Source organism: Planococcus citri, chromosome 3, assembly GCF_950023065.1.
Source record: "Planococcus citri chromosome 3, ihPlaCitr1.1, whole genome shotgun sequence".
Taxonomy (NCBI): Eukaryota; Metazoa; Arthropoda; class Insecta; order Hemiptera; family Pseudococcidae; genus Planococcus; species Planococcus citri.
In genome coordinates, this window is record NC_088679.1 from 54,547,676 (window position 1) to 54,562,701 (window position 15,026).

General features: G+C 33.1%; 6 protein-coding genes across 6 annotated transcripts; 3 read left to right on the forward strand and 3 right to left on the reverse strand.

The window, feature by feature from the left end:
• Positions 1-166: 166 nt before the first annotated feature.
• ND-B8 (NADH dehydrogenase (ubiquinone) B8 subunit) lies at positions 167-960 on the forward strand. The gene is made up of 3 exons (XM_065357429.1): positions 167-569; positions 643-749; positions 820-960. Exons 1-3 carry the CDS (start codon positions 481-483, stop codon positions 909-911), a joined length of 288 nt encoding a protein of 95 aa, XP_065213501.1. The 5' UTR covers positions 167-480; the 3' UTR covers positions 912-960.
• Positions 961-1,013: 53 nt separating this feature from the next.
• Positions 1,014-3,709, reverse strand: LOC135840752 (U3 small nucleolar RNA-associated protein 6 homolog). Its single transcript, XM_065357419.1, has 10 exons — positions 3,454-3,709; positions 3,236-3,362; positions 3,013-3,156; positions 2,698-2,935; positions 2,470-2,632; positions 2,259-2,393; positions 1,989-2,184; positions 1,657-1,902; positions 1,317-1,581; positions 1,014-1,245 (listed from the first exon to the last, which is right to left on the reverse strand). The coding sequence occupies exons 1-10, from the start codon at positions 3,543-3,545 to the stop codon at positions 1,097-1,099; spliced, it is 1,755 nt and encodes a 584-aa protein (XP_065213491.1). The 5' UTR covers positions 3,546-3,709; the 3' UTR covers positions 1,014-1,096.
• Positions 3,710-3,863: 154 nt separating this feature from the next.
• Nop10 (Nop10 ribonucleoprotein) lies at positions 3,864-4,494 on the forward strand. Its single transcript, XM_065357430.1, has 3 exons — positions 3,864-4,051; positions 4,133-4,175; positions 4,268-4,494. The coding sequence occupies exons 1-3, from the start codon at positions 3,998-4,000 to the stop codon at positions 4,363-4,365; spliced, it is 195 nt and encodes a 64-aa protein (XP_065213502.1). The 5' UTR covers positions 3,864-3,997; the 3' UTR covers positions 4,366-4,494.
• A 23-nt stretch (positions 4,495-4,517) lies between these two features.
• On the reverse strand, positions 4,518-6,113 carry LOC135840755 (tektin-2). Its single transcript, XM_065357422.1, has 6 exons — positions 5,910-6,113; positions 5,615-5,831; positions 5,321-5,532; positions 5,023-5,245; positions 4,724-4,947; positions 4,518-4,650 (listed from the first exon to the last, which is right to left on the reverse strand). The coding sequence occupies exons 1-6, from the start codon at positions 6,110-6,112 to the stop codon at positions 4,530-4,532; spliced, it is 1,200 nt and encodes a 399-aa protein (XP_065213494.1). The 5' UTR covers position 6,113; the 3' UTR covers positions 4,518-4,529.
• Positions 6,114-6,320: 207 nt separating this feature from the next.
• Positions 6,321-9,438, reverse strand: Art7 (arginine methyltransferase 7). Its single transcript, XM_065357418.1, has 11 exons — positions 9,217-9,438; positions 8,983-9,149; positions 8,761-8,910; positions 8,450-8,671; positions 8,145-8,383; positions 7,706-8,020; positions 7,425-7,629; positions 7,217-7,354; positions 6,914-7,150; positions 6,694-6,851; positions 6,321-6,620 (listed from the first exon to the last, which is right to left on the reverse strand). Exons 2-11 carry the CDS (start codon positions 9,112-9,114, stop codon positions 6,377-6,379), a joined length of 2,040 nt encoding a protein of 679 aa, XP_065213490.1. The 5' UTR covers positions 9,115-9,149; positions 9,217-9,438; the 3' UTR covers positions 6,321-6,376.
• A 335-nt stretch (positions 9,439-9,773) lies between these two features.
• Cul1 (cullin 1) lies at positions 9,774-14,919 on the forward strand. The gene is made up of 2 exons (XM_065357417.1): positions 9,774-10,012; positions 10,087-14,919. Exon 2 carries the CDS (start codon positions 10,120-10,122, stop codon positions 12,433-12,435), a length of 2,316 nt encoding a protein of 771 aa, XP_065213489.1. The 5' UTR covers positions 9,774-10,012; positions 10,087-10,119; the 3' UTR covers positions 12,436-14,919.
• Positions 14,920-15,026: the final 107 nt, after the last annotated feature.

Genomic DNA, 15,026 nt, shown 5'->3' on the forward strand with positions numbered 1-15,026 from the left:
GACGGTATCGCCCTCTGGGGAACGTGGAAGTCCGAATAGGTGGTATTGATTTTTTGTTGTTTTTTTGCTCTTCCTCATCGCAGTAAAATGGGAACAATGGAACAAAATATTGCTGCGCTGAGTTCAACTTCTTGCTTGCAGAGTTGCAGATTTTTATCAATATCAATTGTGTGACATTGATTAGAAGAATAAAAATAATTGAAATCATTCTATACTGTTACTTTGCATCGCAGATTGTTGAATATTCTTTCGTATTGTGTTGTATTTTGCTTCCATATTTATTCAACCGTTAACTAAAAGACTATTTTTAGCATTCATTCGCACTGCTAACATCTATTATTGTTTCACATTGGCCCAAGTTCAGAGTATGCATCCTCGTGGAAATTTCATTGGAATCGGACACTTATTCGGATTAGCTGTTGCGTTTTTTATGATGTACTTTTATCAAGCTGATATCGAAGATTAATCAAATTATTCAGAATGTCCGCGAGTAAAGTTGTGTTCAACAGCGCGTTGAAAGAACTGAGAATTATTCTTTGTCAAACATCAAAGAGCAGTCAAGGAACCAGGTTAATCACCTTTCATTTTAATCCGGAGTGTTTTGTAGTTGTACTATATTTGATAAATGTGACTATTTTACAGAGATTTCATCGAGAAATATTACGTTCCAATTAAAAAAGCTAATCCTACCATTCCCATTTTAATCAGAGAATGCAGTAATGTAGAACCAAAGATATTCGCTCGTTATGGTAATAATGGAAAATATTCGATCAAGAAAACCGTCGTTCTGTTGTCTAATCAGTTGTGTTATAATTTCAGAACGTGGAAAAGAAGCTCATGCTGCAGTCTCGAATGAAAACTCCGAAGGCGTTTTAAAACGAGTTGCTGAATTCGCATCTCGTACTTCGTAAAGTTGAAGTTTTAATGTAGTCAACCAATAAATGTGTTGAATGTAGACTATCCGTTCTTGATTTTTTCTTTTTTAATATTCAAAAAATGAATTAATATACTAATTTTACATTTTGAAAAGATTTTACTTCACGTAGAAATTATTTAGTAAATTGAAAATGTAAAAAATGATTTAGAAAAACAAACATTAACATTCGATTTTAAATAAACTAAATTCAGCAATAAAATTATCCGACTGAGATGGTTCTAACTGCTTCACAGCTTTCCAATAAATCATCGTAATGGAACTAGGATCACCATGTTGTTTCTCAAATTTGATGTATTCCATCCATAAATCTGTACAATGACAATTATTAGCAAACTTTGTGATTTTCAAAAATATAATCTTGATAAGAAATTCAAGATACCTGATTTGGTGGATCCGAAGTAAAGGCACGCTTTTTCGTACAAATCTCTGATATATTTCACATCAATCGGTTGACGAGAAATTTCCAAATGGATCATTTTCTTGTACAGCTCAATATTATACGGTGGGAGTCGCGAAACATTCGAAAATACGCTACGAGCCAAGGTAGTATCATTTTTCGAAATTATCCAATCTAGGTACAATAGTCTCAGAGCTGGATATGTTACTGGCGACTGTTTCATCATGTTTTCGAAAAATTCGGTAATCTACGATACATGAAAAATAGAACATGAGTTAAATTCAAAATAAAGCAATTCCAGTAGGTGTATCGAGGTAGTTACCTCATTTAGGGGGAAATTTGATGAAGACTGCAGCGCATATTGCCATAGTAAATATTGCGATTGTTCATCTTTCAGATTATCGTGAGCTAATTTGAAAGTCCGCATTAATTCTTCGGTGTTTTGTTGACTACCACAGTGTTGTAATTTTTTCAGCCATAATTTCACACTATGCGGATATAATTTCAACGAACCATCGATAAATCCCATCAAGTTTTCAAGCGGTTGATCTTTCTCAGCATTTTCAATCTAACGCAGTAAAATCATTTCCATTAATGACAAATCGAATAGAGAAGTGTTGTTATTAAACATAAGTCTTGAAGAACTCGACATACCCAGCACAAGTAATGATTTTCTTTCAATAAATTTTGCACATTACTATGAGGAAGTAGCTTGAGTAGAAATTTATTAATAAATTCGTATTTATCCGGATTCGTTTTCAGTAATTCAAAAAACGCGTCAATATAATGGAACCACATTTCTTCCGTCGGAACTGCTTTCACCGCTTTTAAAAATATGTGGAAACACCGCCTAAAAATTATTTTTAACCTATTAATATCAAATTATCGAACATAGGCTACGAAATAGAAAACTAGAATAATTACCAAACACGTTGCTTAAAAAGATCTTTGGATTTAAGTCCTGTCATATCGATGTTTTCAAAATTGATACCTTCTAATTGCCACAAAGCAATTTTTTTCCACATTTCGGGATCTTTGTTGTGATCTGTTTTTAATATTCTGTAAACATTAAAAATCAGTCGATTAAAAAACTTGAAATTTTATGGAAATTTTTTCAAGTGAAAATTTCTGTTACTTATAAATTTTTTTCTGCAAAGCTCGAGTGAATTTGTACTTTGTACAGGTGTCTAAAACGGAGAACTTGAAGTCTAAGTCGGTTATTACTTGAAGAGCCGATAAACACACCACTTCAGCGGTTTTACCACAAAGAACAGGATCATTATTCAGTTTCTCGGTATCTAAGAAAGCAAAAATTAGAATACGTGAAGGATTCCAAGCGAAATGCATGAAATGGCATACTAACCATCTTTTGCCTCTTTTCGTTTGCGAGCAGCAAAATCCAATTCTACTTTGAATAGTTCTAGGTATAATTTTTTATTTCGCTTGTGTACACGGATGCCTTTAAATAAGGTTTTTCGAGCTAAATCAACATCTCTAATGTATCTCATCATAAATTTGGCCGCACTTATGAATATGTCAACGTCACTCGAATGAAAATTCAACAGGGTATCGTACAGTACAACTACTTTGGCGTAATCTCGCTGAAATTGGAAAATATTTCAAAAAATCAGGTCCAGTAAATGATTTTTTGATGCCTAATGAGTAAAATTAAATATACCTCTTTGGTCATGAATTCGATATAATTAAGCCATAATGATACGTCGGTTGAGTAATATTTCACCATATTATTATACAATTTACTGATATGCCTAACCAGCATATGCTCCACTTTTCTTCTTTCCTTTCTGCTTACATTTTTCAGCTGAAAACATCAAAGAATTAAACAGTGATCAGTGACAAAATTTCACGAATAGATTACTACGAAATTTCCGATTTGATACCTTCATTCTAATCCGCACTAGTTTCAAGAAATCCGACTTATAGCTAATATACTGTTGATAATCCGTCACGCTTTTTTCTCGTCGTACGCTCTTGTATTCGAATTGCACATGTTTTTGAATAATATCTCTGAAAAATAATCAAATTACATTATAAAATATGAATTTTATAACAATACTACGTAAGTATTAGAAAATAGGGCATAAATTATTTTAAGCACCTCATTTCAGAAGCCGAGAACAACTTCAGTTTGATGATTTCCTCAAATTGAGGTAAAATTTCTTCGTTGCTGCGATTTACGATTTCAGCCATTTTAATTGAAAATACAAAGGGAATTGGATAGGTGATTCAATGCATTAATGAAAATATGATGCTATACTTTTAAAATATCAAAAATTTTCGGCATAACTTGCAATAATTCATTAATTTTTTTCGAAAAATACATAATTCGGAATGCGGTTGATAATGAATGATATCACAATTCACAATCACATGTTTCTTCACTGAAGAAGACAGCCAAGTGATTGTGAATGTATTGAAAAAAAGTTCAAAGTTTACAAGAAAGAGTGCGTTGGTGCAAGTTGGTGCGCTATGAATTTATTTGGGCCTTGGCTACTTATCCAGGAGGCATCATTTTGATAACATGTGTTTGAGTTTTGAAAAACTTTTTGAAAACAAGAGATACACGTGAGCTTGAGCTTGTGGGTTATAAAAGTTGTAAAGTTTTTAAAATTTGTGAGGATCTTCGCCAGTAACATCGAAAAATGTTATTAAGGTATTACTTAGACGAAAGCGGCAATAGGGTTTACACCCTGAAGGTGAGTTTCAAATCTTTTATTCCATGTTACTATCGTTACCAATATTTGTATCTAATCTAATGGTGATTGTATTTATTCTAGAAAATCGATCCTAATGGAACCCCAACTATTTCTGCTCATCCTGGTAAGTGATCGCTATGAAATTTCGATGATTACTCTGAATCTAGATAATATGAATTGTTCATTTATTAATAATTTTTGTTTTCATTCGTACAGCTCGATTCTCTCCCGCCGATACGTATTCAAGGCAGCGTATATTAGTGAAACAACGCTTTGGATTATTACCTACTCAACAAAAACCGATCGTATATTGAGCTATATCGAAGTGGTTTGCGCACCTGTATTGTAAATGTATCAATTTTTGTAATGTTTTTTGAATAAGTATGTTTGAATTTTATTCAAGTAGTTATATTTCATTTTATTAAAATACTTATAATTTTAAACCATGTTGCTGATTATTTGTTAGCTCCGATATCGTTTAAGCATTTGGTTCATTGCGAAGTTCTAAACATCTTGTATCCAGTGTTAATGCCCACGTTTTCTTTTTAATTTCTTTTTCTGCTGCTTCGATTTGTTTTTCGAGTTCGTTGTAAGTTTTTCTGCGTAATTTCATTGGGTTATAAAGTACGATGATGACCATTTAATAAACTTAAAAATTCAGAAATTTTTTACCTGGAAATTTCTAGTTGATTATTCAACTTTTGGATAATGCTTTTCATGTTTAGAACTTGAATTTCCAAATTATCGGTACATTTTTCACGACATAATTCAGAACTTGATCTGTAGATGCGATTTCTATTCTGCGATTCAACCAGTTTCGATGCGTAGTTTTCAGCATGATGTGTTTCTTCCAACTTATTGATCTCCGTCCTCATTCGTTCCTTTTCCATTTCCAACTGAAATTGAAAACACAAAAAAATGACACTAATGTGAAATGTGAGAAGGAAAATTAGGCAAATTCAAATTTTTACATTCGCTTTTTCCCATTTCAGTTCTTCTAGAATGTAGTGAGTTTCGTAAATTCGTTTTCGAAACATGAAATTTGTAGCTTCGTATTGAGACAGCAAGAGATTACGAGAATTTTCGCGAGGAATATGCATTTCTTTTCGTAATCTAGATGAAGCCTCCAATTCTTTTTCTGTTTCCGATGTCAACATTTTACAATTCTCTAACCATGATTTGTATGAGCTGTAGCTGCGAAATTTGATGAAATTTAATTTGAATCAACCTTTTTCAATGGTGTGAATTGAAAAAATTTCATAAAAATACTTCAGTTCGGTATTCATGTCAGGCTTATGGCTGACATTAGTAGGCATATTTTTCAATTCCAAAGTTTCTTTTTCAATTTCATAGGCTTCATTTTTCAATTCTAAATCCAATCGTAATCTGTCTAGAAGTGCATTCAGTCTCAAGTTTTGTTGACAAGCTTCTTCGCATTTATCCGCCAAATTAGCTTTAACATTTTCCAACAGTTGATATTCCTTGAAATAAAAATGTAAGTTGGGTTGAAAAAAGAAATGCTAGTAAATCCATAAAAACATGAACTAATAGGCTGATTTATACTTGATTTAATTGAATCGTTACATCGTCCTGGCATAAATCACCTCTCTTCTTAGAATTCCTCAGCGTGTTACATTCGTTGATTATTGCAATTCTGGGATATAAATTTTCTATATCTTTCGAGCACAAGTCTTTCTCGCGATTTAAAAGTTGTAATTCAGTCTCGATACGTTGAATGCACTCAAAAATCTCATTTTTCCAGTAGGCAACTTCTTTTGTTCTATGGTATGATCACAATAAAAAAGTACATTTTTTGTAGGTATTCGAACTGATTTTTAAAACTTTACCTATTCTTTACCTTTCTTCGAGTAGATCATTGGTGAACGTTAAATTCCACTCGGTTTCGATTTGGGATGAATCTCGCAATTCATTGCTTTCCTGTTTTACAATGGAAGATTTTTGTAAAATTTGTTCGTAATTTTTCTGATACTGATGAAAATTCCGAAACCAGTCTTCAACTGTAATATGCGGCTTTGCATTTGGAATTAAATAAATTGACATTTTGTAGTTTTTTTCAAAAAATCACTTTTCAATATATTGTTGTCTACAAATAAATGAAATGGAAAATCTTATGGAGTATACTGGAATTTTGAATCCCATAAATATTGTATTCGTTGCTCGTAGAAACCAAATTATTATTATTATTACATTGTCATAGCTACGTCAAGTCATTAATGAACAGGAAACATCAAAATAGATACATTTCTAGTTCATTTATGAAGACATTTAATTAACACAAATATGGTCACATAATTCACACTTACTCTACATGATTTTAAAATTATATTCAAACATGGCATGTTCAATATGAAATTTAATGTTACAAAGCAGTTGATTTCTCGAAGAAATATTTTCTATATGTTTGAAAAAATATATCCCTTGTTTCGAATACATATCCCAGACTACTTTTTCACCTACGGTTACATCTTGTACAGGACCTGTACTGATCGACACATCATCTGACAGAATCCATTTTACCCATAACACGACTCCGTTACATGTTGCGTCACTAAAGGGAAAAAACAGATCATTAGACTGACTTTACTCGCTCCATCAACAGAATACACATAAGTTGAACTTACGTTTCAAATTGTATTTTTTCATCGACAGTGATACTAGTTGGTTTGACTTCATCGTTCAAATTCAGAGTTAAAAACTTTCTAGGTTTGGCTAAAGCTACAGTAGTGTATTCCCACAACGGCTGAGAATCAATTACATCATCGCTAATCGTAATTGCTTCCTAAAATTATTATTAAAGCATTAGTACATAAATTTATTCGAGAAAAAAAATGTTTAAAATACCTGTATAATTTCGTCAAATGGTTCTAGGCTGAATCCTTCAACGCTACGGATAGGAGCTCGTATTTTCCATAAATGTTCAAATTGCACAGGCATAAGATAAAATTCTACTACGCTAGGAATAATTTTGGCATTACTTGAAAGAATATTTGATATACTTTGTTTCGTATACCAGAATTGAAGATTATGCCAAGGTAGTACTGCTGAAGAGAAATACGGTTCAGCGACAATCAAGGATACCTGTTTAAAAAAATTGGAATTAAAATACAAAAATCTCATACATTTGAGAATATTATTTTCACTAACTTTATCGCAAGCTTGATTTATTTCTTTTTCAATATCTTCAGCCGATGAGATCCATTTCACTTTGTCGTAAATATTATTGTACTTTGCAACGTTCTCTAGAACGTTTTGAAATAAGTGATTACTTTCTAAGCAATATACCTGCGAATCAACAGCGGATTTTTAGAATAAAAAAATATTTAATAATTGTCATTAGAAGCTGAATTCTTACTTTTTTCGCTCCCAAGAGCGCTATATAGTGTCCTAAAAAGCTACATTCGCTGAGATTTAATACGACTGAATCGTTGGAAACTAGTTCTGATAAAACTTTGGAAAATTTACGATGCCTATCGACGTCATTTATCATACCAACACGCATTCTAGAAGTTAAATGTAATCCACAATCGCAACCAGGCATTTCGTACTTAACGTTATTACTGCAAGCATAAAAAATTGAATTAATACCAAACAGAGTTGGATAATTAATATGTAATTTCACAAGAATTTACTCACACTTTATCACAATGTAAATCAAACCAAAGGGAAAACTCGTCGTGATTGGTAACAAGCGTATATTCTTGATTAGTTTTCAAGTGTACGTTACGAGGTAAGTAGTAGACAGCTTGCATCCAGTGATCTCTCCACGCATAATCTTCTTGATTACTACAAGCCCAACTAGGGGCACAAGTTAAAGTGATTTTTCCATCAGGATCCATGATTAAATCCCACCACATAAATACACCATGAGCGGTACCATCGTGTTCTGCTACAAGTTTATGAAATTTTGTTTCATTTTTCAGTATGGGTATACCGCCGGTCCAATCGAAGCTGAAAATTCAATACGTAAAATGAAAAATGATTATTAATTTTATGGAATATTTCTGAGAGGTTCCTCCGAATGAAAGCTCAAAGCTCAGAGGTCCTTTTTCAGAGAATAACGGTTCGTAATTACTTTAAAACCATCACAGGCTGTGAAATCAAACGGAATGATGATGTTGGTAGAAGACTGAGCTGAATATCATGCACAGCAGGAGAACCCATACAGTTTTTGATCAATTCGGGGATTCTTAAATGAGACTCCGCTTTATCGTCAACATACAAGTCATGTAATTTGTTGAACCTATTGACTAAATCACTTTCGAAAACCGCCGCATAAACTCGACCCACGGAAGGTATAACAATCGGGTTATCCTATAATAAATACGAACATACTTCAAAATCTGACCATTACAAGTCAAAGTACAATTTGAAAATTACTTCTAAAAGCTCTTGCTGAGCATGAGTAAACGTTTTAACCGCTCCTTCTCCAATTAGTTCAGTGTCAAATACTTCTGTTACTAAAATATTAGCTCGATGAGGCAAATCACCATTTTCTCCTACAGTCAATTGGGTTGATCCTTTATGTATGACTTTGATTTTATCTTTAAATCCATTCAGAGCAATGATTTTTTCCGCACAAGCACTCATCGGTTTGAAAAACTGCGGGTAGATAGACAGATAGATAATATAAAACTTTCAGCACAATTTGGTATCAATATCGTGCGCAGATTTGTTCGTCACTATCTTACTTCACATGCAAAAACTGCATCAGCACCACAGCGTGCTGCCATCATCGATAAAATACCGGTACCGGTGCCGATATCCAAGACGTAAGCTTTCTTCCCAGATGCATGGACTTTGTCGATACTAATTTTCAAAGCGTCGTAATACTTACGGTTCTACGAATCAAAATTCAAGTTCAACAATTAAAAGTTTGTATAAGAAAACAGGAGTCACGCTTGAATACATACTCGATCAGTGTCATGTAGCATATCGGCATACGCCGATCTAGCGATTTGTTGACTGTAATCGAATGCATCATCCATCTGAATCCATTCAACTTTCCCACTAATAGGATTGAATTTGCTCGCGAAGACACTCATGTTCGACTGAATCTTTAAATCATTTCTTGGGAGTTCTAAAGAAAGGACAATAGTTAGTAGAAATTCCAAGATAGTTCATTCTTCGAATATGTTTTTAATTACTTGAAAAAAATAATAAAGTTCTCCGGAACCCAAAAATGTTGAAAAATGCACAGAAAATTTCGAATAGAACTTGCAGTAGAACCGATGATAGGAGCTGATGCCGTTGATGGAAACAATGAAATCTCTATTTCGAAAAATCAAAAGCATTTAGCAATTTAAAAGCTATAACTTTCAAAACTTTACAAAAAAAAAGTAAAAAGCACGTGTTGAGATGTGATAACGATGATTGATAAGATTTTTGTTGACAGATTGACAAGAAAAAGACGACATTCAAACAAATTGAATTCCAAAACTGCTAAAAAAGAAAAAAATCATTTTAAAATTTCAAAAATGAATAGGTTGCAATTTTAATTCAAATTTTAACTTTATTAATACTTCTGTTTGCCAATTTTTTTCTTTTAAATTCCTGGCAATTTGAGAAAATTCAATTCTTTCAACAGATTGATCGATGATCATCGAAAATTCGCTCAATTCTTATTCGTCATCTTGTCGTTCTTCTTAAAATGCTTCATAGGCATACCGTACCCCACCTTGCTTACACTTTACTTTGTAGTTTTATTTCCCGTTTTTTTCTTTGTCATTTGAGAAAGTTGAAAGTAAGAAAAGATTTCATAAATTTTATTTGTTTAATTAATATCAGTAAAAGTTCGCGAATAATTTACGTCCTTTTGTCGTACAGTTCGTATGTGGTATCGAAATTTCGTTGAATATAGTTTCCCCATCGTGTAATCAATTCGTATCATCAATCAGTTAGTGATAAACATTGATGGATATCATCTTCAGCTGTTTCCTTTAGGTAATGTAATTTGGTTCAATTTGTTTTTACCATTAGAATTGTACAATTTTGTAATTACCTTTTGTATGAAACAGTTAACCAGTTTCCACAAGAAGAGTGAAGCTAAAATGTCGCACAGCAAGAAAGATTCGAACGCTGGGATCAAGCATAATGTCGACCTGGACAATATTTGGGGCGATTTGAAGACTGGGATTGAACACGTTTACAAACGACAAGCTATGCCTAAACCGCGTTATATGCAGTTATATACTCACGTGTATGATTACTGTACCAATGGACATCAGAGTTCCAGCAGAAATGCACCAGCCAGTAGTAAGAACAAAAAGAACAACATTGCCAGCGGGGCTGAACTTGTTGGCCTCGAATTATACAAACGATTAAGGGAATTCTTGCGTAATTATTTGATTAATTTGCTGAAAGACGGTATCGATCTCATGGATGAAGATGTGCTGCAATTCTACACCAAACAATGGGAAGAATATCAATTCAGCTCGAAAGTATTGAACGGTGTTTGCGCCTATCTTAATCGTCACTGGGTAAGAAGAGAATGCGAAGGCGGTGGCAAAGGTATATACGAAATATATCAATTAGCATTGGTTACGTGGCGCGATAATCTGTTCAAACAGTTGAATAAGCAGGTCACTAACGCAGTTTTAAAATTAATCGAACGAGAACGTAATGGCGAATCGATCAATACGCGATTAGTCAGCGGAGTCATAAACTGCTACGTAGAATTAGGATTAAACGAAGAAGATCCTAATGCTAAAGGTCAAAATTTATTCGTCTATAAAGAATCTTTCGAAGATTTATTCCTCATTGACACCGAACGGTTTTACGTCAACGAAAGTACCGAATTCCTGAAACACAATCCGGTTACCGAATACATGAAGAAAGCTGACCAACGCTTACAAGAAGAAAGACGTCGAGTTCAGCTATACTTACACGAAACTACGATGGATAGATTGAATGAAACTTGTGAAAGGGTGCTGATCAAGAAACACTTGGATATATTCTACGCCGAGTTTCAGAATTTATTGGAAACCGATAAAAATGACGATTTAGCTAGAATGTATTTGTTGGTTTCGCGCGTCCAAGATGGCCTCATTGAACTGAGATGTTTACTTGAAAAACACATCGTACAGCAAGGTGTAGATGCGATAGATCGATGCGGCGAGGCCGCCATGAATGATCCTAAAGTATACGTAAATGCCACTCTGGAAGTTCATAAAAAATACAACGCCCTCGTTGTTAAATCATTTAATAACGATTCCGGATTTGTGGCCGCTTTAGATAAAGCTTGCGGTCGATTTATCAATAACAACTCAGTCACTATTCAAACAAATTCTAGCTCTAAATCGCCCGAACTGCTGGCGAAATTTTGCGATCTCTTGCTGAGGAAATCTAGTAAAAACCCCGAAGAAGCCGAATTAGAAGACACCCTCAATCAAGTCATGGTTATGTTTAAGTATATCGAAGACAAAGACGTCTTTCAAAAATTCTACAGCAAGATGTTAGCTAAACGGTTGGTACAGCACATGTCGGCCAGCGATGACGCGGAAGCTTCAATGATCTCAAAATTGAAACAAGCCTGTGGTTTCGAATACACTTCGAAATTACAACGAATGTTCCAAGATATCGGAGTGTCGAAGGATCTGAACGAATCGTTTAGAAAACACTTGGCCAACTCGAACGAACCTTTGGATATCGATTTCAGTATTCAAGTGCTATCTTCGGGCTCCTGGCCCTGGACTAATTCGTTAAATTTTTCATTACCTACAGAATTAGAGAAAAGTATTCATCGATTTACTTCATTCTACAGCGCTCAGCATTCTGGTCGAAAGTTAAACTGGTTGTATCAAATGTCCAAAGGCGAACTGGTGACGAATTGTTTCCGAAATCGATACACTTTACAAGCGTCCACCTTCCAAATGGCCGTTTTATTACAATTCAATCTGTCTGAAGTCTGGACCATTAGTCAGTTAGTAGATTCTACGCAAATTAAACCCGATTTCTTAATACAAGTTTTACAAATCTTAGTCAAGTTAAAATTACTGCAAAGCTCCGACGATGAAGCAGATCTCAGTCCGTCTTCGGTAATTTCGTTATGTACCGGTTTCAAAAATAAGAAATTCCGAGTCAATATCAACATGCCGATGAAAACCGAATTGAAAATAGAACAAGAAACCACCCACAAGCATATTGAAGAAGATCGTAAACTACTCATACAAGCAGCCATCGTTCGTATTATGAAAATGAGAAAATCTTTGAAACACCAGCAGCTGGTCGCCGAAGTATTGAATCAATTATCATTACGTTTCAAGCCTCGTGTGCACGTAATTAAAAAATGTATCGATATTTTAATCGAAAAAGAGTACTTAGAACGTAAAGAAGGCCAAAAAGATACGTACAGTTATTTAGCTTAGGTTCACTGTTCGTAAACTTTTAAAGAGCTCGCTTTTTCTATGTAACTAATCAAGCTGGTTTTTAATTTCTTTCTTCGTGGTTTTCTCTTTTTCTTTACAACTACGTAAATGTATTTCGATTTATGTATGTACTTCGTTTCAGCGTACTTTTTTCATGTCACGAAAGTCACCGGCGTTTACGAGCCGCTAATACCTTGAAAAGTCGTCTAGTCGGTAGATGTTTTAACGAATGTGAATCTTATGACGGTTGACAGATATCTGAGTGAAATCATTCGCGATTTAAATTTTTACTAATTTTTTCAATTCGACGTACAATTTGGTCAAACCTTGCAAAGTACGAATATTAATTATTTCGATAGTATTGAATTTCATACGAAATTATTTCCACAAGGTTGTTTATGTAAATGTGTAACAATGCGAGATGGCGAAATAATGTTTAGGTGTGTGTGTGTGTGTGTTTTTTTTAAATTATCGAATTATTTGTTGTTATTTATTGTTTCTTGTTATTGATGTTGTTATTTAAATGAGGTCTTTTTTTTTTAATTTTTCAATTCCGCCAATATCGTGTAAAAATTAATGTACAGCAAGCTGCACAACGATGTCGTCAACTAGTATTTCGTGTTTTTTGTATGATGATGTACGGTTTTCTTCCCCTTTCTCAAGTACAATGTATCTAATTTTTGAATCTATTTATTTGGCTATGATGCTACAAACAGAAATCTTTGTTTCTAATATTGCTCGATATGTTTGGAAATGGAGCAAGGTCGCTGTGTCGAGCCAGTTTCCGGACGTGCGCGTATCGTTTTGAGAATGAAAAAGAAATTCGTGATTCCGATTCCCTAATTAATGTAGTTTGAAAATTTACGACTGAAATTGTGCGAACTATGACGATGAAATTTGAATGAGAGTATTCTGCAGTCCATTGATTGGAAGGACCTCGAAAATAATTTCTTTCAATTTTGTTTTGATAAATTGAATAAATTAAGTTCCTGTATTTTGATGAACACGTCTTCTAGATATTATGAATCGCTAGTGATACTTATATGTTGAAAATGTATTTCATCTTGGGATTATTTTCCTTTAAGAATTGAATGTGAAATTTATACCCATCATATCAAATTTCTTCTATACGAGAAAAGAAACCTGTTTGATTGAATTGTTCAGTATTATTTTCCCTTACAAATGTTCCATATAATCGTGGAATAAATTTTCATTATTCGAAAGATTCATTTTTTGTTTTTTAAACCATTATTTTTTTTTTGCGTTGAATTTATAATAAAACGTTGGTTACCTGATTGATTTTATATTCGGTTTAACTCAAGATGATCTATTTTTTTTTACTATTCAAATCGATTGTAATTATTATTCAGACGATAGATTTTGTTTGATGGAAAGGCACCTGTGCATTATGATTTTTAATTATTATGTTTAAGCTTATTCGTTGTTGTTACCATTCGATTAATTATTAATATAATTAGCGAGAAAAGAAAATCATTTTTAATGGTAAATCGAAGAATTCCGATTGAAAAGACGTCTACGCGGCGGTGTGACGATTATATTTCGAAATTTTCATTCAAGTCTTTCTAAAATTCATACAATAATTTTTATTTTAAATGGAATTTTGTATATTTGTAAATATATATGTACGGATAATGACAGAAAATATTTCTTCGTTATCTTTTGCGGTAAACTTTAAAAATTGTGCATCTTCGTTTGTTTTTTTTTGGGGTCATATTATAACTGTATATTGTTGCATTCTTTTCAAGGCTTTCTTTAAAATTTGTGTCACTTTTTGCGTAGCTTTTTTATTTGTAATACACGCCTGTATGGGTTATAATGTTAGCCTACCTATTTGAAACTAAACAATACCTAATTGTAACGAAGATTTTCATTTCTTTATTGAATTTTTCCTGAAGGTTATGTCGTTGAAATCATAATAATTCAATTTTTGTATCCAAACAAGTGTAAGTAATCATAAAGATGTATTTTTATAGTGATATGTATATGAAATTGTCCAACGTCCGGTTGATCCGGTAATGTAATTTGATGAACGTTTAAATTCATCGTTCATTTTCTGGACGTAGGTATTTCTCTCTTGAAAAACTATTCGCTAATCGCTTGCATTTTTATGAGCAAGTTTGATGAATTGTGTATGTACCTCTCTCTATCTCTACCTATTTTTATTGAATAAACAAACTGAAAGTTTACAAATACATTGTAAATTTTTTTCTCTGTCAACGCAAAACGGATATAAACTTGAATTTATTCATCTTCGATGTGTTAATTTGTAAAAATTGTCCACTATACAATAGGTATGTGTACTGTGTATCGACTTGTTGTTTTTCATCACTAGAATTGCATCATTTTTTAAGCATTATTATCTGTTATTATACCTTACAACTTGTAATATATAACTTTTGATAATTATGTAAATTTTACGACGATTTGTTTGATCAGTAAAATAATATTAATAACGAATTGTTATCAGTGTTTTAGTTCATTTTATAAATTTTAATTTGAGCCTACATAGATGCTTCATTTTGTTTCCCATGTTCTACATATGAAAATGCATGCCTAATTATTCCTAACAA